Source organism: Lagopus leucura, unplaced genomic scaffold (assembly GCF_019238085.1).
Source record: "Lagopus leucura isolate 7727_CA_CO unplaced genomic scaffold, USGS_WTPT01 131-2_obj-0_obj, whole genome shotgun sequence".
Classification (NCBI taxonomy): Eukaryota; Metazoa; Chordata; class Aves; order Galliformes; family Phasianidae; genus Lagopus; species Lagopus leucura.
This window is the reverse complement of record NW_024963915.1, coordinates 905-26640: the sequence shown is the minus strand read 5'-3', so window position 1 is coordinate 26640 and position 25736 is coordinate 905. Positions and strand designations below refer to the sequence as shown.

Here is a 25736-nt window from a genome sequence, read left to right as displayed (position 1 = left end):
CTGCAGCTGCTTATTTTCCCTGTAGTGCTGGTGGGCAGGAGATGGGATGGTACTGCTCAGCTCTCCCAGCCCCTGTGCCCCCCTCCTACTGCCTTGGATGGGGGGAGGAGGAAAGTTGGCATTGGGTGTGTAAGAGGGGATTAACTGGGAAAGTTAAGTGTGGGCAAGGAACTGTGGGAAGGGCATGGAGGTTCAGACAGGAGAGAGCTGGGATGGGAAAACATGAGGGATGTGAGGAGCAGAGGAGAGGCTGGATTAAGAAGAGTGGGTTGGGGTAAATAGTGAGAATTCAGTGCGTGTTGGGAAGGAGGGATAGATGGAGCATCCTTAAACTTCAGAGCAGAAAAGCAGGAGTGCTTCACAGGGAGAGGGGTTCAGCGCAGGCAGTGGTCGGGCAAGGCAGAGGGTGCTGAGAACTGGGGAGGAACTGGGCAGCAGGAGGGGTGGCTGGGGATGATGTAGGTGCAGGGTGGGCTGCACGAGCCTGGGAACTGAGCGTGGGGAAGGGGTGGTGGTGTGCTCAGGAGGGACAGACCTGCGGCAGGGAAATCCAGAGGTTCACCCTCATGCGTGCTGTGCTTGCTGAAGCACTGCTCCAGCCCAGAGCACATCTGTTGGTGCCTTTGCTGCACCCTTCCCATGGGATGGTTACTGCAGCTGCAAGCTGAAGGTCACCATAAATGTCATGTCTATCCAGCTGCCTTCACAGGGTAATTACAGCTGCAGATACAAGATTTACCAACCAAATTACAAACCAAGTGGGTGTTTACCCTATAAGAAGCTGATTAGAAACACCTGCCATTCTGTAGAACAGAGAAAAGAGACTTTGTGAGGTGCTTTTGGTCCCATCACCCAAGAATCACAGTCGTGTGGGCAGCTCAGGTGCATCTCTACATCCAAAGCTTGAAAGCTGTGGAATGGAACACCACAGAAGGTGAGGAGACCCCTGCAAACAGCACACAGCACTTACAGGCCTGCTGGTTCTCCTGCATCCCTGCTGTTCAGCATTGCTTGGCTCAAATGTGAGACTGCACCGAATGAAGGAGTAAAGGATAAAGGCCTTGCAAAGGTGCTTTAATTTCCTCAGGTTTGAACTGGCTGTTTCCCCCCCCCCCCCCCCCCCCAAGACTCCCATTCACTGATGTATCTACATGAAAAAAAATCAGAGAAAGCAAATTCCAAGATCTGGTTTTGGGGGGGCTTTTATTACTTGGTTGACTGATTGCAAAACCATCCTGCCTTGTGACTGCCCACGGAGTGTAGCTGCTGGGACAAACCCTCAGTGCTGATTATTTACACTGCTGTGAGATGGGCTGGGGAGCCCAGCACAGAGCCAGGTGCAATCAGCACAGCCCTCACCTGCAGAGCCTGTGAGCAGTGGTTTTGCTTCCAGCTGAGCTTTTTGATGCTTAGTGCTGCTGGTGGATGGGGAACACAGTGCGAAACCACCATGCTGGGTTTTTGTGCCCATCATTGGCTTTGCTTTTGCACACTGCTTGCTGTGGCTGGGATGCTGTGCTTGGCCAGCCCGTGCTCCAGGAGGAAGCCTGTGGTATTGAGCACTGAGCATGTGTGGATGGCCTGTAGCACAAAAGCACCACACTCGAGATAATTGTTATCTTTTCTGCATGAAATTGGTGCCTTTACACTCATTTTAATTATTTTCTGGATTTAATTCCTAGAAGAAGGGGCATGAGGGCTGATACCAGCTACATTATTCCCCTCCCACCCAACTGTGCTGGGCAGAGGGGGGTGGGCTCATCAGGAGGGGAGGGATCTATGAATCACCCACTTGGGTACCTTCCTTCTCTTTGATATCCAAGGGCTGCAAGGCCACGGGGAAAAAAAAACAACCCACAAACTCAAAGCCCTGATATATTGTATGATGTTCTGTGCATTTAACATTGGGAAATGTGTGGCAGATCCAGAAAGAAGCTCCCAGGGCATGCTTGGTATGTGGCACACAAAGTGCTGATGGCACCTCACTGCTTGGCTTGGAGAGAAACTGCAACAATGCTTTCGTTTTGTTTTCTTTTTGTTCTTCCCTTTGGATTTTTGGGAAGGGAGTGAGAAAATGAAGCCGCTTATGTTGGATAATGGCTTCTGGCTTTACAGGGCTGCAATTTTGGTGACTTCAGGAGGTGCTCGGCAGCTGTTATGGGAAATCTTGGAGTTTCTTTGCCCTCATTAGGGGTTTGTCTGCAGCACCTGCTGGCAGGCAGTGGCTACAATGAGCTGGCTTGTGTGATGAGCTCAGAGAAGAGAGCTCCTCACTGATGGAGCAAAATGCAAACAGTAGCATCAATTGGCCTGGGACTGGCACATCGGGGAAGGGGTCCTGTCCCAGCTGGAGTCCATGTGTGCACATACAGGTATGCATAACACAGGTGTTCTGTCTTTTTCCTTGTTCTTCTTGCTTTGGGTTCCTGCACAAAATATTGGCATTATGTGCCCTAGCAGGTGTCATTTTGTCCCCATGGCTCTGTGAACAGGTGGAGGAGCTCAGTCTTTGCCCTGTGTTCTCCTAACACAGCCAAGTCTCTCAGCTCCCTTCCTTGGGAAACTCTTACAATGACATCCAGAGGTCAGTATTAGTACAAGAAAAGAATTCTCTGAACATTTCATTTTTTCATCCAGCCTTCTATGTGATGTGTTATGAGTGCTGCAGGAAATGCACCTCAGTAGGCTTGCAGACAAGCTTTGCTTTTTCTCACTTGATTGCAAGCTGTTTGATTCTGGATGTTGCACCGTTGGAAGGAGGAAGGATGCACCCAGGCTCAGTCGCTGCTCAGCATGGATCCTGAGCTCCTTTCCTACTCAGGTGCTCACTGCAGTCCCATTGGTAAAACAAGGGGAGCCCCAGGGCTGTGAGCCTCCTCTTGAGAGGTGCTACCAAACATTCAGCTACCGTCTCCATCCCTCTGACCACAGCAGTGATAAGGATAAGCAATGTCTCAGCATCTTGCTTTTAATTAGGAGAGAGCTGGCAAGTGGGCAGCCTGAATAGTGGTCCATGTCCTAGGGAGGAGGTTCCAGCATTTCATAGCGCTTGGCAGGAAACACTTCTGGAAAAGATCTCCCTATGGACACAGGCTTGAGGTTGGTCTCTGCCTTGTGCCTTGGTGCCATACCTAATGCACAATGCATGCACAGTAAGTGCTGGAGATGTCCTCTCACCTGCCAGGACAGCTTTTGTGTGCTGGGGATCCTCATGTGCACAGTGCTGTTCCACAGCTCCCAGGTGCATGGGGATGTAAGAAATGACCCAGACATGTCCAAACCGCAAGTTTTCCTTTTTTTGTTGCCCTCTTTTATTTTTTTTTTTGTTGTACATTTCATTTGTATATAAATAAATAAACTTTTATTACTTCCATACCTTAAATATACTGTATATTTTATATGTGGTCCATGACCATTCCTCTTCAGTCAACATGGCCTAGGCAAGCCAACAGGTTGGACAGCCATGGCACTGTGAATGATTAAGACCTGTAGTACTGATAACCGTGACCATATTTCCTTTGTGTAACCTGTCTCTCAATGCAGCTCTGCTCTGCCCTGGGGAGACCACACTGGGAGCACTGGGCACAGTTCTGGTCGCCCCAGTTCCAGGCAGAGGGGAGTGCTGGAGAGAGTCCAGCAGAGGGCTGCAAAGATGATTGGGCCATGGAGCATCTCCCAGTAGAGAAAGGCTGAGAGCCCTTCCAACCCCTGTGGTTCTGTGATTCCGTAACTTGCTCTGTTCAAACAGGCTGTCATTTCCACCCTTTCTCTCTCAGGTTCCACAGACCTTTCTTCCCTGTTGAACAGGCGTGTGGTAGTTGTGCCCCAGCTCTGCTTTGTGGCGTATGGTAAATGGATGAACTCAGAGGAAGATGATTTCTGAAATGAGAATGGATTTTTCAAATTGGAAAATCATTGCCACGAGTCCATCGGTCGCTGTTAGGGCTGTGGTGGGGAAATAGCAACTTAAACATCAGCACGATGGTGCCATGTGGGTGTTCGTTTGTGCTTCCAGTGGCAGCACTGGGTTCAGGAGGATGAGTCAACCCCCAGCATTGCTCTTGAAGGGACCGGTCCTGCCAACAGCATGGCCCCAGCAGATGAGACATCTTGAGAGGGTCTGATAGGTCCAAGATGAAGGCAAGGGCTCGGGGACATTGGTGAAGCCCTTTGGTGATGTGCTATGTGCTGTTGGTTTCAGTGTAACTCCAAGTTTTCATCTCCTTTCCTGCAAGCCAGCAGGGTTGTGCTGAGCTAGAGGTGGTGCAGAAGAGCATGGACACTGAGCACAAAGTGAATATCCTCACTGCTTTTCCTCTTCTGAAGCTCCTTTTAGTGTTCTGAATAGCTTTCGTTATCCTGTAACTCATCGGCAAGACATTTTTGTGCTTATACAAGGAGATTTTAGTGTTTCTCTGAAAATCCAAGGTAGCAATTTGGTGCATAGAGAATAACCAGAACCTGCAGTATTCTGGACCCCGGTGGCTGTAATTTGGTATAGGTAATCACTATTCTGCTGCTCCTCTACTAACTCCGAAAGTGCTGTGAATTTAGAGTAGGAATCAATTAAACAGCAAATAGGTTTTTTTTCTTGGTCAAAATCAATTAAGTCCTTCTCCCAGCTAGTGCAGTGGTCTCCCTGGAATTTCATATTCTGCTTGGCTACCGTTTCCTTGCAGCTTTTGCTGGATAATGTTGATGTTTTATGGCTTGATTTAAATCATGTGGATCAATGCACAAGCATACCTTATTTGGATTTTCAATTACAACCATATATTTAGCCTAAATGAATTACCCAGGTTATAGTTTCAGCTACACAGAGAATTTTTCATAATGCCCAATTCAATTTTTGCTTTCTCAGTAAGCATAACTGATTTCTTTGGAGACCGAGGTCATTACACTTGTTTTGCCCTTCTTGCTGCAATATTCATCTGAACAGTCCAGACCAGAAGTTTTCAAATGCTTTCGACACGTGGATTCTGCCTTTGCTCTGGATGGAGAGGCAGCCACATTGGCTGTATCAGTGGTGAGAACTGCATTGTGGTGTGAATGAAGACCTTTCCCATATCACTTCTAAAGGTCTGTCTGATGCTCACAGCCCACTTTCTCACCCCCTGCTCTCAGCCACTCCTAGCACTCGTGCTCTTGCAGCCCTTGCATCTGCATTAAAGATCATTCCTCCTCATGTAGCCATTATGCATCTGGCCACCTGTGTCTGTGTGCATCTCTAAACCCACAAACACCTTTGACAACCTGACCCTTGGTTCCTAAGTCACTGCTGAAAGTGACCCCTTAAATCATCACAGTGTTTTCTGGTTCTTTTCCACAGATAATGTTCTCAATCAGCGCCTATGAGAGTGAAACAGTCCTGAATTTTAAGCCAAGCTGTGGTTTGCCTTCAAATCAGAAGAAATAAGCATAAACCGTATGTATTTACTTACTTGGGGATGTGCTCTATTCTCAACAACTGTTTTAATGCTTTCTCCCACAGCCTGCACTGTACTGCAGCTCAGCCATACTGGCCATTGAGCAGATTGCTGTGCCTGCAAAGATGTTTCTTCTTGCACTTTTCAGATGCAACTGGATTCATACCGATATCTGTGTGAAACACCCTTGAAAGTTATGACATCTGTCCAGGGCACTTCTGAGCTGTCTGATGAACATCAGCCAGATCCTGATGTATCTGCAGTCTGTGGGTGAGACAGAGCCCAGACCATCAGACACTCATTGCCCGTGTAAGTCTCAGCAATGAATGGTTGCTGGAGGTGACTGACGTGTTCCCTGTTGTCATCTGTGTGCAGACCTGACCTTGCCTGCAGTGAAAACACCACTGCAAGAGCAGGAAATTCCACTTGTATTTGATTGTGTTGAAAATTACGAGATGCCAAGAGGCCCAGAATAATGAAACAGCTATCTCGGATTTGCTTTTACACCAGGGTTCCAATTTAGATAAATTAAATCTGAAAAGGGGGTAATTGCTAAAATGCTGTGAATGATTGATTGATTTTTCTTCCACATGACAGCCAGACCAGAAAAAAAACGGTTGAGCTTCAGAGAGCTGAAGCAAATCTACACCCTCCATCTCCCACTCAATGCACATCTCCGGCACTGCGTGTGGATTGATGCACAGTTCTGCTTTTAATGCAGAACTTTTCATGCTGATAACGAGGGCCCGAGGTCACTGCTGTTCAGGAAGTTGGTGCTGCCTGAATTTTCTCTTTGCTTGAGGGGTTTGAGGGATCAGTCATCTGCCCAGGGAAGTGCTCTGACCATTGCCAGCCCAAGGAGAAAAACTGCCTGCTGCGTGGTACATCTCACTCTTCAGCTCTGTGAAGCTTTGTATAAACAATTAAATGCTCCCTGAAGCAAACCTACTTCCCAGGCGACTGCTCCTGCCTCCAGGCTAATGAGCTTTCGCTCTTGGATTTAATCTAAAAAATCCTCACAGCCAGTAGAAGTGTCAGCAGAGAGGAGTGAGGGATGTAGCCCTACAAAGCCCTTCTCCAGAGGGGACTGCCAGGAGTCAGAAACAAACTTGTTCTCATCCATGCCCAGAGCAAGGACTGCATCCAGGCCTGGGGCTTCCAGCACAGGAAGGACGTGGAGCTGTTGGGATGGGTTCAGAGGAGGGCCACTAAGATGGTCAGAGGGCTGGAGCTCCTCTCCTATAAGGAAAAGTTGAGGGAACTGGGCTTGTTTAGCTTGGAGAAGAGAAGGCTCCAGGGAGACCTCAATGTGGCCTTTCAGAGCTTGAAGGGAGCATATAAACAGGAGGGGGAACGGCTGTTTATGGGGGTGGATGGTGATAGGACAAGGGGGAATGGTTTTAAACTGAGACAGGGGAGGTTTAGGTCGGATATGAGGAGGAAGTTTTTCACACAGAAAGTGGTGAGGCACTGGCACAGGTTGCCCAAGGAGGCTGTGGATGCCCCATCCCTGCAGGCATTCAAGGCCAGGCTGGATGTGGCTCTGGGCAGCCTGGTTTGCTGGTTGGAGACCTGCAGGGGGTTGGAACTGGATGAGCACTGTGCTCCTTTGCAACCCAGGCCATTCTGTGATTCCATGTGTCACAGGGCCCTTCAACCACCCCATCGCAGGCAGGTCCAACCCACCTGCCCTGCTCAGAGGTACTGCGTGCCTCAGCCCATTTTGTGAGCTCACCTTCCTCTCTTTCCCTGTCTTCCCACGCTGTTTTTCCTCAAGCACTTTGCTGCAAGTTGGGGAACAATACAAACCACCTTTTGGGGACTAATTAGATACTAAGTGCAGGCTGAAGGAAAAACGCAGATTTTCCATCACCACGAGTTCCCCTATTATTGCCACTGCTTTCACCTCCCAAATGCCCCCATGCTGATAACTGAGTGTGGTATTCAGCCTTGTGCCTGCAGTCGTATGACTTTCCCTTTGTCACTTGGATGCTGCTAGGATCTGGTTTTACAGAGCTCTGTAAAGTCTCTGCCATCTGTTAATTCAATAATTGCCTAATGTTGTAATATACATATGCTTTAATTGAGCGATTTCCTGGTTCCCATCATACAATCTATTTAATCTGTCAATATTCCTCTAAAATGCTTACTTTTTTTTTCTTTTCAGGTCCTTTTAAAAATAGTGACAATATTACAATAACCTCACTTCAGCCTGGCACCTTGTCAGACTGGCTTCTGCTGCACAGTGAATGCTGTGAAGTCCCTGAATGTCAGTGAAACATTTTAAAAAACTTTTTAAGTATGAAAGGAGTATATCTTCATTCTTAGGCATCAGGCTTGATCAGTGCAATTATCTAGTGCATTAGTTACCATCTGACCTATTTAAACTGTGAGGATCATTCTTCCAGTGGTGTGAAATGATGTCAATATAAGTTAAGAAGGGTCAGGTTCATTTTATGTCCATTGCAACGCTGGGAAGGAAAAAAAGAAGGATTACTCCAGAGTGCCACATGTTGGGGACACTAAAAGAGAGATGGATTTACCTCAGCACAGGGCTGTCTGTGCTCACATCCTTCTTCCTGGCTTATGTGAAGCTCATCTTAGAGTCAGATGGGAAAATAAATAAAAACGTGACTCCTTGCTCCTTCCGGGCATACTAAATGTATTTATTGTATACATGCCCCAATTTAACTTTAGTGCCTCGGCTTTAGTGTGATTTTTAATGCAATTTCTGCCCACCATAGGGCCAAGAAAAGGCCAGCAATTACACACGCAGCCTCATTGAGGCCTCTCGCAGTTCATCTGAAGGTTTTGCCTTTGGATAACTTTGGAGCTTTGCAAAGTAATGACATAAGGTTTCTCCACCAACCATCATTACTGAACTGCCAAGGAACCACATTCCAGCCTCTGAGCCAGAGCCAGCCCTTGGCTGCCATGCTTTTGCTTCCTTGCCAGGTGCTCTGAGAGCCTCCATCCTCCTGAAAGCATTCACAGCTCAGTCTCGTCACTGTTAGTATTACAATCACTAAGTGCCTTTTTGCTCCTAAACCAGAGCACAGAGCTCTGAACTAACGTCTGGGACATGGCATAGTGGGGAGGATTCCTTTAACAGTGAAAAGCTGCCAGTTTAATCCACTGTCTTGACCAAAGATCCCTTTTAATGCCCGTGAGGAGAAGTGGCACCATGCGGCAGAACTGCCTCAACCATTCCAGCCATGCAAACAGCAGCATTGCATCCTCCAGGACTCTCTCATCCTAAGAGCTTATCTTGATCCAAATGAACTTCTTCCACCTTGCTTTGCACTTCCTTAGCTTTGCCAGCCATTACACTGCGTCTACTCTGGTTTCCCAGCAGGGAGAACCTGCATTTTGCTCATTTTCTAGCTGGGGTTTGAAGACTTGTTAAGGATTGTGTTGGAAGGCTGTGGCAAGAGGGAACAAAATGCAGATTTCCCAAGCAAAAGACAATTGGGCACTGGGCCATGCTTACTCTTTAGAGATGCACGTTCAGGATTTGCAAAGTGGTTTGGAGTCCCCTGGGATGAATGCTAATGTAAAACGTGACAGTTATTACTATAAACTCACTCAGCAAACTTGAACTCGTCCAAATGTCTATTCATAAGCTTATAAGAAATCAATTCCAAATAATTGCATTATGTCCTTTGTATTAGTGGATTTTCTGCCAGTAATTGAATTTATAGAAAAAGACATCTATCAGCTTAACAAGGAGTTACACCCAGCCCACTGCTAGGGAAATTACACGAGTCTGTGTGCGAAAGCATCTTTAACAGAATGGTTTTAAATGGAAAGCAGCCCTAACAATGCTGTAATTATGAGCATCCCCTCTGGCTAATCCAGCTAACAAAGTGTTTAATGCTGAATGAGTTTTCATCTAGGATTCAGAAGTGTCCTAAAGGAAACTGAAATGAGAACGTGTAGGTTTGCTTAGGATTAGATCTGTGAAGGTTTGTAGGTGTTCGCTGTTCTGGAGCTGGAATGCCAGACTGTCACCTCCCCGACGGATGCTGGGACGCACAGGGAACATCACCATTCATCTCACTGGAATCCCCAAAGTGCTGAACCTTCTGCCTGCAGACATGCACACACCAGCTAAAGTCCGAGTGGCTGTGAGCAGTCAAAGCCCATGAGATCTGCAGCTGGAGGACTTTAGGGCTGACTGTGCAAGCCTCAGCTTGGGCTGCTCTTGCTTTATGCCCAGGCGTTGCAGGCCATATGGGAAGGCTCAAGGTTCCATCACTTCCTTGTGTTTCTTACACCTGCACAATGGTACTATGAAGATATGTCGGCTGAGGAATCACACTCAGAATCTCCGTTAACAGAGAGAAAGTAGCAAGGAAGTGGCCTCCAGTCCATGGCAATGACACATGGCCACGTGTAACCAGAGGAGAGCTCAGAGGGACCCCTGCCCTTCCCACCCGTGTCTGTGCACATCTATTGTCCAGGGAAGCTCATAAAGGATATTTCCAGAAACACTTGAATTTAATCTATGTTCCTTCAAACTTTTGGATCAAACCTGACAGAAATGTGCAGTTGCAGGCACTTGTGGGAAGATGATGTTTAAGCCACTAAGCGATCACCCCCAGGGGAAGCCTGCTCCAATTTCATCTGTATCCCTTCTGTCAGCAAACAAGGAAACGCTGAAGTTGTGCTGAACGTAAACACCCTGAAACCTGAAAAATCAATTTCTTTGGTAGTTAGGAAGAATCTTTCCTGCATTCACAACAAAGCCAAGACTAATTGGAGAATACTGTTCGTTAAGAAAAAACGAAACTACAAGCCTTTTCATGGATTCCATAATAATTAACATTCTGTCTCAGTAAATCAATTACTTGGAACAGCTTAAAAAAGAGATGTTTGCTGTAGGACCAGCTTAGCAGCTGTGCAAGGGATACTTAGAGTCATAGAATGGCTTGGGTTGGAAGGGATCCTGAGGATCATCAAGTTCCAAACTGCTGCCATAGGCAGGGCCACCAACCTCCAGGATCATCCCAGTGGTCTCTGGGTGACTTCTGCATCTTGTTTTGGAGTACCACGATGCTGGAGTACCACCACTCAGGTTTCTGGTGCCTTTGCATCCTCAGGATTTGTAGTACAATAGCACAACTTCAGCTTCTGCCTTTTTTGTTTATTTTATTCTTTTCCCATTCTACAGACCAGAGCAGGGCATGTAAAAGGCTGAGTTAAGTGGAGGTGTGAAATGAGCTTCTAGATACCAAACACTTCAGTTCTCACAAAGGTTTCCAATAAGACATTTTTCTTCAGGTTCACGACCAGCACAAATTGAACACAGAGAGGCATGTGCTGTCTACGTGCTGAAGCTGGCCTTGTTTTTGAGCGTATTTAAAGCATTTGTACACTTCACTACACCTGATCATTCATTCATCAGTACAAATGGAAGATATCGCATACTGAAACAGGAATACGAATAGTGTCAGAATACCAGCAAACCTCCCAATCCCTGGGGATACAAAATGAGATGAAAATCTAGAGGAAGTTGTAATAAATGTGAAAGAACTTTGCTCGCAGTGTTATATTTATAATTTCATCTGTAAGTTTTTGCAAATATGTAATTTGTGAAGTACAGTCTTTGTAAAATCAGAGCATCTCAACATTTTAATGTGTCAGAATGGCCCCTCTGGGACCTCACCTGCATCCTTTCCCAATTCTTCCCCGTGCTCCTCTCAGCAGAAAATACAATTAGGAAAACGTTGTGAGTTTGAAAAGATGTTGCAATAAAATAAATAAAAAAAAAGACCTCAGGAAGGCTTTTGGAGCTTGATAGTAATCAAATCTACTGCAGAAAAGAAAATCAATGTTGCTATCTTTATATATCAACATAAACATTTATATTTCATTACACCAACAAGAAGGACACGCTGTAATGAATCAAGAGGGATTTCAGGAGTGGAATGAAGACGAAGAGGCACAGCTTGTCAATGTTCCTGTCTTGTGAAGGATAACCCTGTCTCTCCAAAACGCTGTAAATCCTTCACCCTAAGAGCCTTTGCAGTCAGAAGCAGGATGAAGAACAGACCTCCAGCAACTACACCTGGCCAAATTGCTTCCACTCCAGCAACTCCCTAATGGGGAATATCGATTGGGATTTCTTTAGCAGGGTGGGCAGGGCTGCGGGTGAAATTCCAGGACCTCATTGCCACCACCAGGTGTTTCCCGGGAGAACAGGTCAGGACGGGGCTGCTCTGCTACCCAGAAGGTGCCAGGGGGGCACCCAGCACCCAGAGACCCTGCAGGCCTCCAGTGCAGCCCTGCCAGCACTCCTTGCTTGTGGGCAGCAAAGACTCAGGCTGTGCTCAGAAGCTCCTGGGGCTCAGCTCCACCATGGGATCGTACCAGGGTACGATTCTGCTCAGAGCATGTTTCAGTGCTGTCGTGAGCAAAGTGGCTGCACTTCTACACACTTGCTCTCTAGGGTGTGCCTTGGGCACCCCTCAAATGTGAGATACCTCATAATGTGAGGGATTTTCCACAATGAAAATGCCACCTGAATAACAAGCATCTTCATAAAGGTTCTTCATGGAAAGAAGGCATCTTCATGAAAAGCTCCCACTTGATATGGGGTTTTGTGCAATCCCACCATGTGCCATGGGCGTTAGGGGGAATTCAGGATGCTCACCTCCACAGCCTTTCCTTTGGGAAACAATCTCAACTTCACCCCAGAAAAGAAAACCAAACTGACATTTCTGTGGCAATGACAATTTCTTGAACTGGAAGTAGGACTTACTACTTACTATGCAATATTCTGTAGCTAGGACTTGGTGTTCAGTGTCTGCATTTGCAATTCAGTGATCCTTCGTTTAAAAAGATTTGGGTGGTGGGAACAATACTTTGAGACTCCAATGACCTCCCCACCACGGATAACATTTTGCAAACAAAGCAAAACGCTCCCTAATGCTCTATATAGGCTGAACGTCCTTCACATAACAAGTCAACAAACACGAGGAAGCAATGAATACATTTACAGAAAATGGGTTTGGATCATGGATGGAAGGACTAAATCACTGAATAATGTATTAATTCTACCAGCTCTATTATGAATGAGGAAAGGGATATTTAAATATATGAGCAGGTCAGGCACCAGAAATTTCAGTTTGTGCGAAGTCTGAAGCACAGGATACAGACTCCACTACATTTCAATTAAAAGCAATCTTAGTAATTGATGTTTTAAATTGCACAGGAGCATACTGAGGTTCTTGCAGGGGTTGCAGCATAAGATCGCTGTCCTTGAGAGCACAGATTTCGGAGTGCCTTCCCCATAATTCTGGGGGGGACAATTGCTGTTCTGGACAACAGGGCTGTAGAAGTGCACCAAGTTCAACAAAGGCCAACAGCAATGTGCACTGCACACGATGGGGCTGCTCTTATCCAGCCATCGGTGTATCGGGAAGCACAGTTTGGAGTGAAAGCACAGTGACTGATGCTGCTGAATAGTCTTGTTGAGGCTTTGGCTATTCTAGGAGAGCCGCAGCAGTTTGCTGTATAAAATCGTGCATGTCTGGGGGGCAGTCTGTGAATCCCTTCCTCTGCGCTGACGGAATATTCGTGACAGTTCCCAGGAGCATTAAGTGTTTATGAAAACTTGCCAATTGCAGCTGACTAGCCAGTCCTCTTTCTCTGTGATAGATGGACAGTCTGTTTTTTCAGGGTATTAAGGAAACCACATTCATATTCTAAAGCACTTTAATCTCAGCTCCCTTCCACAAGCTGGCCCGTGGACAGCTGCCCCTTGCAGGCACCTGGTGACCAAGAGGCATTCCTCCTCCTCCTTCAGGCTGCTCTCCTGCCCTCCTCACCCCCTGAGCAATGCTTTTTCTCCCCTGTACACCCTCTGTTTCTATGAGCAGCACAGTGCTTGCACTCCATGCTGGTGGGCTGCAAGTTTCTCCTCTGCAGCTGCTGGGAGCAAAGCAGGAAGGTCCCTGCAGATTTCTGGCTGTGAGCAATAGGCTGGGAGCTGCTGTTCCAGCTCTTGCTCTACATTTGGATCAGCGATAGCTCCAAGGCTTTCCTCCCACTGCCATCATGCACAGCTCTCAGCCAGCATTAGAACTGTTTCAGAGAACCTGAGGCTCTGACAATACAGGCTTATCTGTCAGGATCTGTGTGGCAGTGCTTGAAGGCACCCAAGATTGCCTTCTCTTTCACTGTTCCCTGTCTCTTTTTAAATAAATGTGACATACCCTTTGCTCCTCTGGGCTGGAAACTTTTTTTTCTTTTCCTCTCTGGGCAGCTGCTTTCTTTTACTCCAAGGTCTCAGGAGGCTTTGGGAATAAAGAGACCAACAAATTAGATTGGTTTCACCTAGTGGATGAGCCTGCAGCTGGGATATTGGACTTTTGTATGCTGAGGTTTCATTTCTTTCTCATCCTGTAAGCTGTACAATCTTTTCCCAGTTCTTATCCCTGAGAGCAATGTCAGGATGGCTTCCTCTTCTCCAATACTGTTAACCTCTCTAAGCCTGAATGGGAAAGAAAATAAACAGGAGACTGCCTACTAAAATTCTCTGGAGTCCAACAGCTGGCGTCAATCTTCTCTTTGGGGGATGTTGCATTCCTACTATCGTGCTGGGCAGCCAATTTGCAGGGTCTGCAAAACCTCAGTTTCTTTTTTGCAGCAAATTAAGAAGTGGCAATTTTCTACCTCTACAACAAGCATCCTTTGCCCCCATTTATCTTGACTGAAAGTGATCCAGCACAGCAATGACCTTTCCTCTTCTCCAAACCCATGTGAAGTCTCAGTGCTGTGATGGAGGCTGAGAATGCCCAGCAGCAGCTCCACCTTCACAGTGCAGCACTGCACTTTTGAGTCATGAATGCAGAAGCTTGGGTAATGACAGAGTCTGGAGCTGAGCCATTCTGTCCCCAGCCCTGCAGAATCAAACCCACAAAGTCCCACCCCACAGCTGCTGGTCCCAGTGCTCCTTGCAGCCCCCCAAGATGGAGACATTGCTGTTGCATTAGAAACCTACTCCAGTGCTCCACAGCCCGCATTTTTTTAAAGCTCCTAAATGAGTAAAGTGAGTATTTTGTACTTTATTTTATATGCATGAATTCCTATCTTCTACATGCATGGAAGACAATCAGTCTTTCTCTTTGCAGCAGTTATTTCTTTAAAGAATGCTACCACATCATTCCCCTTCTCCCACCCATTCCAGTTTGCACTGAAACTCCCCAGTTTGTTCATCTTTCTTCATAGTTCCAATTATCTGTTTCCAAACGACATGTAAGTGTAAGGAATGCACTTAGCAACTTCGGTTCTGCAGAAAATGAAGCTCATGTGTAAGGGCATAATACATATTTGCCTTCATGGTATCACTAAAAAATGAACAGCAAAAGTTTCTGCAAACAGATGCAGCAATTATTAGCAGCATTGCCTAAAACTAGCCACATTTCTTCAGCTACAGCATATTAGGTTCACTCCATCAAGCTCTATCTAGAGAGAAAGGTTTCAAAGCTTGAGTTATTCTGCTTCTGAATTTTATGCGCACAACAGAGTTACACAGGACCGCTGCAAAATATGCTAAAAGATCTACCTGCAACTCGTTTTGCACTGCAAAACTATGCACAGATATACTGAACGATGGAGATGAGATCCTGCACAGGATTAGAAGAGTCACCCTCCCAGGAAAAGCTCAGAATGGAGCGTCAGCTGTGATTGCTGCTGCAGGGTCTCACACAGGGTCTGCTGCTGGGCTCATCTCACTTCTGCTGCTGTTCTCTCCTGATGAGCTAATTAACAGGAAGGCTGGAATGGAGCCTGGGTACAAAAGCAAGTCTTGAGACATCCTAGGAAAAATCAGCTTGAAGATTCTTTCGGATCCATAACCCTAGAGACAAATAGATGCAGCTCAGACCAATTGCCTTGCTAAGGAGCAAATAGTAAACAATATACTTTTAGAGTTAAAAATTATTCTAATTTAATGATAGCTGTTCAGTCACTGTTTGGAAGTAAATCAGTGTGTGAGTAGTAAAACAATAATGTACTTTAAACTAAATTACTAGTAAACAAATCAGTCTGGTAGGCAATGAATGTCTGATACATTATTCATTTCTATTATCTAAAACACTTCACTAGCTCTCAGAGTCTGGCGATAAAGTATTCAGAATACAGTATCCACCATCCCAGGGAACAGTCTCTAATGCGATATTAAAGTTAAAAGAGAAGTGAAGTATATTCCCCCAAAGCAAGGTATTTGAATAATCCTGGAATGAATCCATCTCATGCTTCTTTTTAAAGCAGGCTTTATTTTTTTTTTTAACTAAAGTGCTTTCATTACAGCCCGAATGACAAATGTTCCCTGTGTGGGTCTCCTACCCACCCGTGAATTTGTCCCAGGGGCTCTCAGCAATGTGCAGGGTGTTTGTGGTGCCAGCCTGGCCCCATTGCTTCCTGCCATCCCAGGTGGAGCCCAGTTCCCTCCCACCCATCTGCTGGGGCTGTGGTCAGCCATCTCCTTAGAAAAAAGCCACATGAGGCCAAGGGAGGAAGCAAGAACATTTTCCCTGGCCAATCTTTGATCTCATTTCTGTTGCATCATAGTATGCAATGCAGGAACTGCCCAGGTCACGATCCCTTTCAGACACTGTAAGTGATCTTGGGTTGAATCCTTCCCCTCAAGCCCTACAGGTTCTGCTGGAAGGAGGTGATCACCACCATGATTTAGTGTTTCTCTCCTTCAGCCAGTTTTATTGCAGGATGTTAAAAGGTATCAACTTCTAATGATGATTTTATCTGCCCTTTGCCATAAATGGCATTGTTTCCCAGCAATAAAGCCAGGACAATCAGAAATAGTGATGCCAGACAGAAGCCTGTAAGGCAAATGCAATTGCTCACTCTGTGGTCAGGAGAACCTCTGCAGGTCTCTGTGATAAAACAGGAGGTTACTGGGGCTGTCCTTATCTACTGCTGTGAGCCCACTTGTCACAGTGGAGAGACTCCAATTAACTGTCATTCTTTCAGGTTAAATAACCCGGTCCAGTAGCTTTGTTTGGAAGCACATCACGTGTGATATTTTTGAGCGCTGCTTTTAGAAAATACCTGTTGCCTTTTAAAAAATTCTTTGGCTTCATACTGAAAAAAACTGAGTGACTAATGCAGCTGCCCTTAACGCTGAGAGATTAACCCAGCGTGACCTCCGCTCCATTGCTGAGAGCACCCAGGACTGCTTCCTCTGGGCTTTCATGCTCTGCAGGAGGAGGCTGGTGGGACTGCTGATGTGTCTCAGGCTATTGATCCATCCTAAAAGTTGGTCGGCCATTTTAGATCTGCCAGAAACTGACTTAATGGGAGAATAAACAGGTAATGAAAGCATGGGAGGACACAGTAAAACACAAGAAGCGTAACCCCTCTCCTGACTTGTCTCACTCATCCCCCAGGCGCCCAGCGATAAGGCTGGTGGTTAGGGTTCTTTTGGTTTTGTGGTGAGAAGGAAACTCATGAACACCAAATGGGAGAGAAGGTTGGACAGGGGAGTGCTGGGCAGCAGAGCTGTGCTGCAGACAGTCCGTGGGGCAGGCCAGGGCATCGCTGATGAGTGAGCAACCACAGCACCCAGAAGGGCTGAAGATGAAGACAATCTGGATGAAAACCTTCCTTTGAAATAAACAGGAGAAAAAATGTTTTCCATCTCCTGCTTTTCACTCCTGTGGAACGAGGGCAAGGAGTCTGCTGGCTGCGGCTGCTACCTGCAGCGTGAGCAGGCTGACAGCTGCCCTACAAGGCAGGCATCCACCCTGGGCATCTGGCATAGGTGCAAAACCTACATCCCACAGCTGTGGTTTGCAGGTTCTAAGCCAAGAAGAACCGGACAAAAGACGAAAAGGAATTCCCAAGACTACCAGGTTAATGAGCATTAATTATGCTGGAAATTAAGAACACCTCCCCTCTTTGGATGAGCAGTGGGATGTTACGGGGATTTTTTGTTTTTTAATCTTACCAGTAATTCAAATGTACTCCTTGTGATTATTGTGGCATCTTAGGAAAGAAAGGGGCTGTTTTTCAGGAGAAGGATGAGTCGCTCAGTTGCCACTTTAGATTCTTTGCAAATGCACCCTGCTGCATGTCAGTGCTGGGCTGCAGGACCTGGTGAGTGTGTTCTTGCCAAGAACCAGCACAGCATCCAACCTAGCTGTGAAGGGATCATGTGCAATAGCACTTGACATAAAGCACCCTCAGAAATGAGACGTTCTTGCCATCTACACTCTTCAGTGGAGACATTAGCCTCCAAGTACATTAAGATATATGACAGCTGATCTCTGTGATGACATTTACCTTTGAGAGTTTAGGAGCAGAGGCAGAAGTCATAACTGGATACACATGCCATAAAAAATTTATCATCAGATATTTTATCTGTGCAACGAGCAGAGTATTTTTTTTTCTTCTATTGCTAATCTTTGGAGAGTAAAATCGCTTTCCATGGTGGCTATGAAATGTTCAGGCTCTGGAAAGACAAGGCCAGCTACCCTCTGTAGGTAGTCTGATGGATGCTTGCTTCCTGCTTGTGCAGGGGTCTGATTGTAGGGGAGCACTGGCAGCTTGGTCAATGATCTGAGCACCCAAGTACTGCAGGCACCTGGGCTGTCCAAAACATTTCCAGATCATGCCAAGAGGAACTGGATGATGTTCTACACTACTGGAGCAAGGGTGAGGGCTTCAGGTCCTGCCCTTTCTTGGACAAATTCCTCTAGAAGAGAAGTTTGCTTCTGGAGCCACATCTCTATAAATCCTACTGGATTATTCAGCCTTCGCCTCCATAAAGGTCTACAGAAAGACCAGCAAAGGAAGAATAAACATTGTTAAGAGTCTTCAGAAAAACTGAAGTAATATTCAACTGAAAAACTGACAGGGTCGTGTGAACACACTGGTTATGTGGAGAAATACAGAAGGCAGCCAAAATGAAAAGAAAAATTTGGAGGAACAGCTTGCCAAAAGCCCCAAAGCTTGTAATCAGTGCATTTGACAACCCAGGTGCAAAAGTACTCAAAGAGGGGAAGGCCATAGCAAGGACTGTTTTGCATCTGCATTCTCCGAGGCTCAGGATGTCTCCATCTCTAGAGAGTCTTTTTGCAGGACGCTTCTGTTGAGCTGCTAGAGGAGGTTACAGGAAAAAATAACAAGGACAGCAAAGGACTGCCAGGGCCAGGAGGTGTCGGCTCCATGCTCTGAAGAATGAAGGCCTGCTCACTGTGCAGTGCAATCTTGTTCTCTGCTGTCCCAGTACCAGAGGTTGGAAAAGTGACCGATATTGTTCTGTTTTCAAAGAAGGACTGGAAATGTCCCTGGAGTTACCTGTGGCAATCTGCCACCTCTGGCAGGCAACCTGCTGGAATCCAAGACTAATGAGTAGTGAGTGGAGATGTGGTTAGAAATGGCTTTTTTCCAAAGAAAGAAATCTACAAATGGCTGTAAAATCTTAGCTGATATATAGAGGATGAATAGGGAATAAATTTAACTGTTTTTCAGTGCAAGGTCTCTTGCTACAAGATGAAACCTGAAGGGAATGGGCTCAAGACCAAGCGAGGGCAGCTCTTCCTCTGCCTCGATGTGCAGTCAACCTATGGAAACCCTGGGTGCACAAGCAGCAGATGCAGAAAGTTTACCTGGGCTGCAAAATTACACAAATTCGTGGACATATGTTTTGGAGAATCCACAGAGAGCTGTTAAGCACAGAAGTATAAAAATACCCTGCTAAGTATATCAGTAAAAAATACAACCTCTGTGTGGAACAGAGATCTTGAGAGCACAAAGTATGGCGCATCTCAAACATATTCAGTGAAGAAACAGATGAACAAGGCACTTAATATAGTTTGTGGAATAAATACCAAATAAGTGCAGCAGTAATAATTGAAATATTTTGTCAGTTGAGCTCAATGAATTGTCATTGATTCTTGGCTTATTTTAAGTAGCTAATTGTGAGTGTTAGCAATTAGACTGTTATATTAAATTTTTCATTGTCATTATACAATAAAATTATATATTTACAGAAGACTTCTACTGGTTGACTGCTCATGGGATGTTTACATGCTTTTGCTTATTTTTGACAGATATTTATAATTCAGCCTTATCCTCTGACTAAAGCTGCATAATCTTTAATAGAGCTGAGGGTGGAATAAAATGCAATGTATAATTTATTTAATGAATCTGGCGACTTCTGCTCATAAGTTGTTTGTCAGCAGTTTATGAGCGTCTCACGTTCCTTTGTTATTCAAAAAGAACTTCTGGAATAACTGTTAATGTTCCTTCCTGCTCTGTTAATTGCTTGTGAGCAGTTTGTTCAGAGTGCTGGGAAGTCTCAGCTGTGATGCTGACTGTGAGACTCACATGCTTCTGCTGAGGTGGGAGACAGCATCTGGAGATGGCACAGGCCAAGCCCCTGCTCAAAGCAGGGTCAGCAGAGCAGTCTGCCCACAGCCATGTCCAGCTGGCTTGGGAATACCTCCAAAGGATGGAAACCCACAGGCAGTCCAGACAATGTATTGCTGTGTTCATCTATTATGAGAGGAAAAGTGCTATTTTCTTATGTTTTACCAAAATTTGAGTCTGTCTTGTCCCAGGGCACCACCCAGAAAAATCTCTACTCCCTGCTTCAGGTATTTATACAGATGGATCACATCTCCCCAGGCCTTCTCCAGGAAGATCATCCCAGGTCCCTGGTCTCTCTCTGTACCAAACTTTTAATCACCTCCATGCCCTTTGCTGGCCTCGTTGTACCATGCCTACATCTGCCTGGTAACAGAGACTCCTGAAATGGACTCAAATGGATAACCTGGTGTGAAATTCTCTAAAATTCCTTCAAGATCTCTTGTACAAACACAAAACTTAGGCCAAGATCCTAAGTAAATAAAGCTGATTTTCTCTAAATGAACAAATTCTTATAGGAGCATTTCTTTAATCTGTTCCCCAGGCCAAATTTTAAAGAAATGAACATTCCCATAAGACCTACCTATTCACAATTTAAAAATGCTACTCCCATTTCTGCAGCAGTGTTGTCCTACTTTTTGGCCATGTCCTTACACAGAAATGTTGGTCCTCAGATAGCAGCCACTTCTGGGGATCCAGGGATTGCTGGCACAGGGAGTTTGAGATGGGCTTTGGCGTTGCTCTTTCTCCTCCCAGTCTCTGGGAACTTCACTGCCATGGTGCAGATTGCACCATCACAAAAATGCTCCCATCTCAACTAAAGCACAATGGGTCGTGTCCAGCCACCATCTCCCAGAAGCTGATGACTCCTGGCAACTGCTACAGGACAATGGTCAAGCAAGGCAGTGTCCTTGGGAGCACAAACTGGCACGACAGCAGAACATTCACAAAGACAAACATCAACATTACAGCTCACTGTCCTCTTTCTCCTGTAATATCTGATGCGATTTACCTCTTCTGAATTTGTTCTAACCTGCACACTGTAAGTCTGTGGTAAATGAAAGAGCTTGTGCTTGGAAGGCTAAGATGAAGGACTTTCTGCCCTTGCTCAATTTATGATACTGTGTCTGTAATACTATGTTCCCCTTTACATTAGATTTTCATAGATTTCTACAACATCAAAAAAGGAGGAAACGCTAGTTTTATAGCCTCTGATGGCTACAAAGTACATTATTAAGTTTGAGCACAAGGGCATAATAGAAGTGAAGTGTTAAGTAAAAAGACTTGATGCAAGACTCACTGTGGTTTTGGGCCGTTTGTCTACTGTGCTGCCATGAAGGATGACAGAGGAGGGCTGGTTGTGCAGAAACCTTCTATTCTGTCCAGATTTTACTGACTGCTGGCTTTCTTGTGGCTGTTGTCCTCTTCCACAGTGCTGTTCACTGCTTGTCTGCCATCATGCTTTGGTACAGGCTCAACTAGGGGTCTGGGGGAACTGGGGGCTGGCCAGGGCTTGGCTGAGGTCCCTGGGGAAACAGAAAGGGTAAGCAGAGTCAGTGGAGAACACTTCCAGGCAGTGCTTTGCTGTTCATTGGCAGGATTTCCTGCTTGTTTGTGCTTGTCTTTATTACCACCTATTTATCACTTGAAAAATCAGCTAGAATACGTTGCTCTGCTAACACTGCTGGCTTATGTAAGGCATCACTGGGTGTTTTACAGCCCTGAGCAGGTAAAAGTGGTGGGTAGCTTTCCAAGTGAATCATTTTTCATAAGAAATCAAAATACAGCAAGAGCAACAATTTCTGCCCTCATCCCAAGCTTTTGCCATCAGGTCTGTGACAAGGCTTTGGCTGCATTCTGTTTCTGAATGGAGATTTATGCTTGCATCCCCTAAGTAGATCTTAATTTATTTTGTGCAGTCAAAAAGCAGTGTTCCTGCTCAGCTGTGGCAGGGACAAGGCAGGGCAGGATGGGGCTGCAGGGGCCAGCACTGAGCTGTGGATATATACACAACACCTCTGTAGCTCTGACATGGATCTGCTGCTGTTGTGGCCTCTTTGGAGCTCTGAAATTCCTCCTGCAAAGCTGGTGAAGTGGGGGACCCTGGAGCAAAGGGGAACCACACAACCCTTCCCAAATTACAAGGCAGCTCATGTGGCTCATACCTTGGATGAGAGAGATGGATTGGAGGACAGGGCTGGTGAGGACTCCTGGGAATAACAGACAATGTTAGTATGAGGTTTCTTTTTCACTGCTTTTGCAGCTGTAGTGGTCTCTAATTAGTCTCTCTGCATATAGCCTGCTTGCTGACTTGCTCATGGATTAAATTGACCTTTAGAAGAGAGAACTGAGATACCCAAGGGGCCAGATATCTCAAGAACTGGACAGTAGGTGAACATTAATCTGAGAGATATAAATTTTTTATGCTACAGTTTAAAACCTCCAGTCATCTGCACAATTTACATCTTCACCTTTCTGGGCTCCAGAGTCCTGCTTGTTCCTGTCCTTCATAAAAGTTCTATGAGAATAAGGCTGGGATGATAGAGACCTTGCAGTCAATTTGTCCATGTCTGTAGATGCCCCGGATGGGCTGTAAAAGAGATATGGTGTATGGCCACCTGGTTCCCCCCCCCCCCCCCCCAAACACTGCTTCCCTTCCTGTGGAATGGGGACAGCAATGTTGTCTTTCCCTGATAAAGCCCCAGAAGACAGGCTTACATGAGAAAAGTTCAGACATCTACACCCCATGACACCAGGATCCGAGGGGATCCAGTCAAAGGGCTGGAGAACAGGGGAGAGGCTCCCAGCAAGCTGCAATTGTTTTGTGCCATGTTGTGCAGTAAATTATCGCCTTTCTGGAAGAGCTGCTGTGTGAGCAGAGGAGACATAAAAAGAAAAAAAAAAATCCATGTATTGTACTTTGCTGTAATAAAAGATTGCTAATTGTTTATGCCCAATGTGCTCTCATGTTTATGTTACTGTTTCGCCACATGGCTCCTGAAGAAAGCTGGCTGTAAAACAAATCTTCCTACAGCAACCCTGCACAGCTTTCTTGGGTGGCTGCTTCAGCACGCTTGTGCCTCCTGCTCCCTGCATGCACACACTATCGATTAGCACTTAATTACAAAACCAGTGTTTGTTCTGAGGGCAAGGAAGATGTTTAACAAGGAAGTCTCTTGGGAAGGAGCTTTTTAAAAGAGTTTTAAATTGGCCTGAGGACAGATATCTGAACAGACTGGTCCATAAAAGGGGATCTTGTTTCCATTAATCTGTGAGGCTGGGAAGGTTCTTTGAGGGTGGGGATGCCCTGTCCACTCCTGCTTGCCCCGTTTTATACTCACAGAGTATCCAAAGTTGGAAGGATCATCACAAGGGCAATTGAGTCCAACTCCTGGCTCCACGGAGGAAAAGCCAAAATTCAAGCCGTGTTTCTGAGAGTACTGTCCCAATTCTCCTTGAGCTTCAGCTCCAGGCCATGCCCAGTGCCCTGGGCAGCCAGTTCCACATCTCAGGGTGCATACGGCCTTTCTGGCTGCCAGGGCACACTCCTGACTCAGGTTCAACTTGTCCTTAACCAGAACCCAGGTCCCTTTCATGGGGCTGCTCTCCAGTCCCTCGCAGCCCAGTCTGTACCCAAAGTTACCCAACCCAGGAGCAGAAGCCAGCACTTGTTCTTTAGAAATTTCATGCAGTTGGTGACTGCCCTCTGATTTGTCAAGACCTCTATGCAAAGTCTCTCTACTTCCAAGTGGGTAATCTTGTGATAGAAAGGGCAAGCTCATGAAAGAGGACTTTCCATCATGAATCCATGATGGTTGCAACCAGTGACTGCATTGTCTTTCAGGTGTTTTTTAGTAACTCCCAGACTAATAATAACCACCTCCATAATTTTACCTGGCACTAAAATGAAGCTGACAGGCCTGCAATCACTGCAGTCTTCTAGTTTAATGTGACCTCTTCAAATTCCCAAGACCATCGAAAAATAATTGAGAGGGGTCTCACAATGGCATCAGTCAGGTCTTTGAGTACCTCTGGAAGAATCTCATTGGTCCTCATAGACATATATGCATCCTGCTGGAAAAGCAAATTTCAACAAGGTTGGGGTTGGCCAGGAGTTTATTGTTAATGCAGTCACAGCCTTCAAACTCAGAGGCTCTGGTGATCCCAGAACCCATCACTGGTGCTGAATCAAAGAAGGCATTAAGTAGGCACTGCTTTGTCAGCAACCCTATTTGCAAGGGGGCAATCCTCAGTAAGTAATAGACCAATATTATCTCTGGTCTTCCTTTTACTGATAATATATATTAAAAAGTCCTTTATAATAAAGAGAGGTAGTACTTAAAAGAAAAGAGCACTTACAGACTTCAGTGCCTTAAAACAAGTTTCCAAAATGAGTTATTAACTAGTTAACAAGTTCCATGAGTAGCCTGTAGTCTGCTTTCCCCATATTCAGGGATGAAGTTTTGGTGGCAAGGATTGTTCCTGTCACCAAAGACAGCCACTGACCACCACATAACACACGAGTCCTTCTTTTTAACAGCAACAAATCTCTAAGCATCGTTCCCAGTCAGACCCCTAGTACCCGTACTAATCGGTGTGGGACTCGTTGTGGAGAACGATGGATCCTCCTCCAGCTACAAGGATTCCTAAGGAGCTTCTTGCTTCACAGGAGCAGCAGCAATATGGAACTGATGGACGCTGACAGCCCAGATGGCAAAATCAAGCCCATAGATCTGGATCTTGCTCTTGAAGAATAACTGATGGAAGTGGATCCATCTCCAGTGGATGACTCCCAACAACTCTTGAGGTAGCTTCCCACACAGCCGTCCAGCAATGTGCAGGCCCCAGCAGCGGGGAGCTGCTCCTCTCCACCCTCCCCTCCCCAGCCGTGGGGATGCTGCCTCCGCCCTCCGTCCCTGGGCCATGGCTGAAGAACCAGCTTTTCACACACACACTTCTCTGCTAGGAGTCAATGTTGGTACGGGGAAATACAGTATTTCTATTTTGTTGTTCCAAGTATGTACAACACGCAGCACTGCTGTATCAGGTAAACATGTGCACAGGGGAAGATGAGGCGTGGGCTCATAGAAAGCAGTCAAATGGAAATCAAAAGGACTTTCTCTTTCAGAGTTCCCCTATCTTTATTTGTAGAGGTTATCCAATAATTTCTTTAATTACATCGCATACTTCTGAGTCCATTCCCGAGCTATTCTGTTGTACTTTTCTCTGTTTGTTTTGTAGATCCGTGCAATCTCAGGCACTAAAGGATCATCTGGATTGGAATCACACAACAGAAAACAGATGGACAAAAGTACTTTTGAAATAGTTAGTGCTGGGGACCACTGTGATCGTAGAATATCAAGACAAATGCTGCCATTACTGTTAATATTTGGATGATAGATTCTTGTTGTAAATGCAACCTTAGGTGGTTTGAAGGGATAATCTGTTGGGAAGTGAAATGTCAAGAAAAACACTCCAACTTGATAGGGACTGTCGTTTGGTCCCATTATTGTAGCTTGCCAATGGAACATGTCATCACCAACAGGCCCTGCTGAACACTGTGCTGGAGGATCACGTGCCAGATCATTCAACTCCTTGTGGATTCTCTTCAGTGCCATTGTGTGCGCGGTGCGAGGCCCCTGCCAGCTACCAGGCCCCTGCCTGCTGCCTGGAAACCCGTCCTGAGGAGACCTGTGTTGGTGAACCCAACTTCCAAACCTACGTTGCCATCCTTGGTGACGAGGCCCCTCTTCTTCAGCTTCTGCACGTTGTCTTTGTGCTTGTGGTAGTCCTGCAGATGTGGGTCATGCAGGCTGTTGTATTCTGGGAGGCTGTGAGGGTGTTTTTAATAGTTTTGATAGTTTTTAACCACACTGGTGTACTGTTATGTCTCTAGCACGTCCTCAGAGTCCA

At 45.9% G+C, this 25736-nt stretch overlaps 1 protein-coding gene across 1 annotated transcript; it reads right to left on the bottom strand.

Annotated features, from left to right (window-relative positions):
* Nucleotides 1-24936: 24936 nt before the first annotated feature.
* On the bottom strand, nucleotides 24937-25453 carry LOC122191439 (ubiquitin-conjugating enzyme E2 D2-like). Its single transcript, XM_042891696.1, has one exon. It carries the CDS (start codon nucleotides 25439-25441, stop codon nucleotides 24998-25000), a length of 444 nt encoding a protein of 147 aa, XP_042747630.1. The 5' UTR covers nucleotides 25442-25453; the 3' UTR covers nucleotides 24937-24997.
* Nucleotides 25454-25736: the final 283 nt, after the last annotated feature.

Coding starts and splice junctions, on each gene's coding strand:
- LOC122191439 (XM_042891696.1), bottom strand. CDS start 25,441: ATGGCACTGAAGAGAATCCACAAGGAGTTGAATGATCTGGCACGTGAT.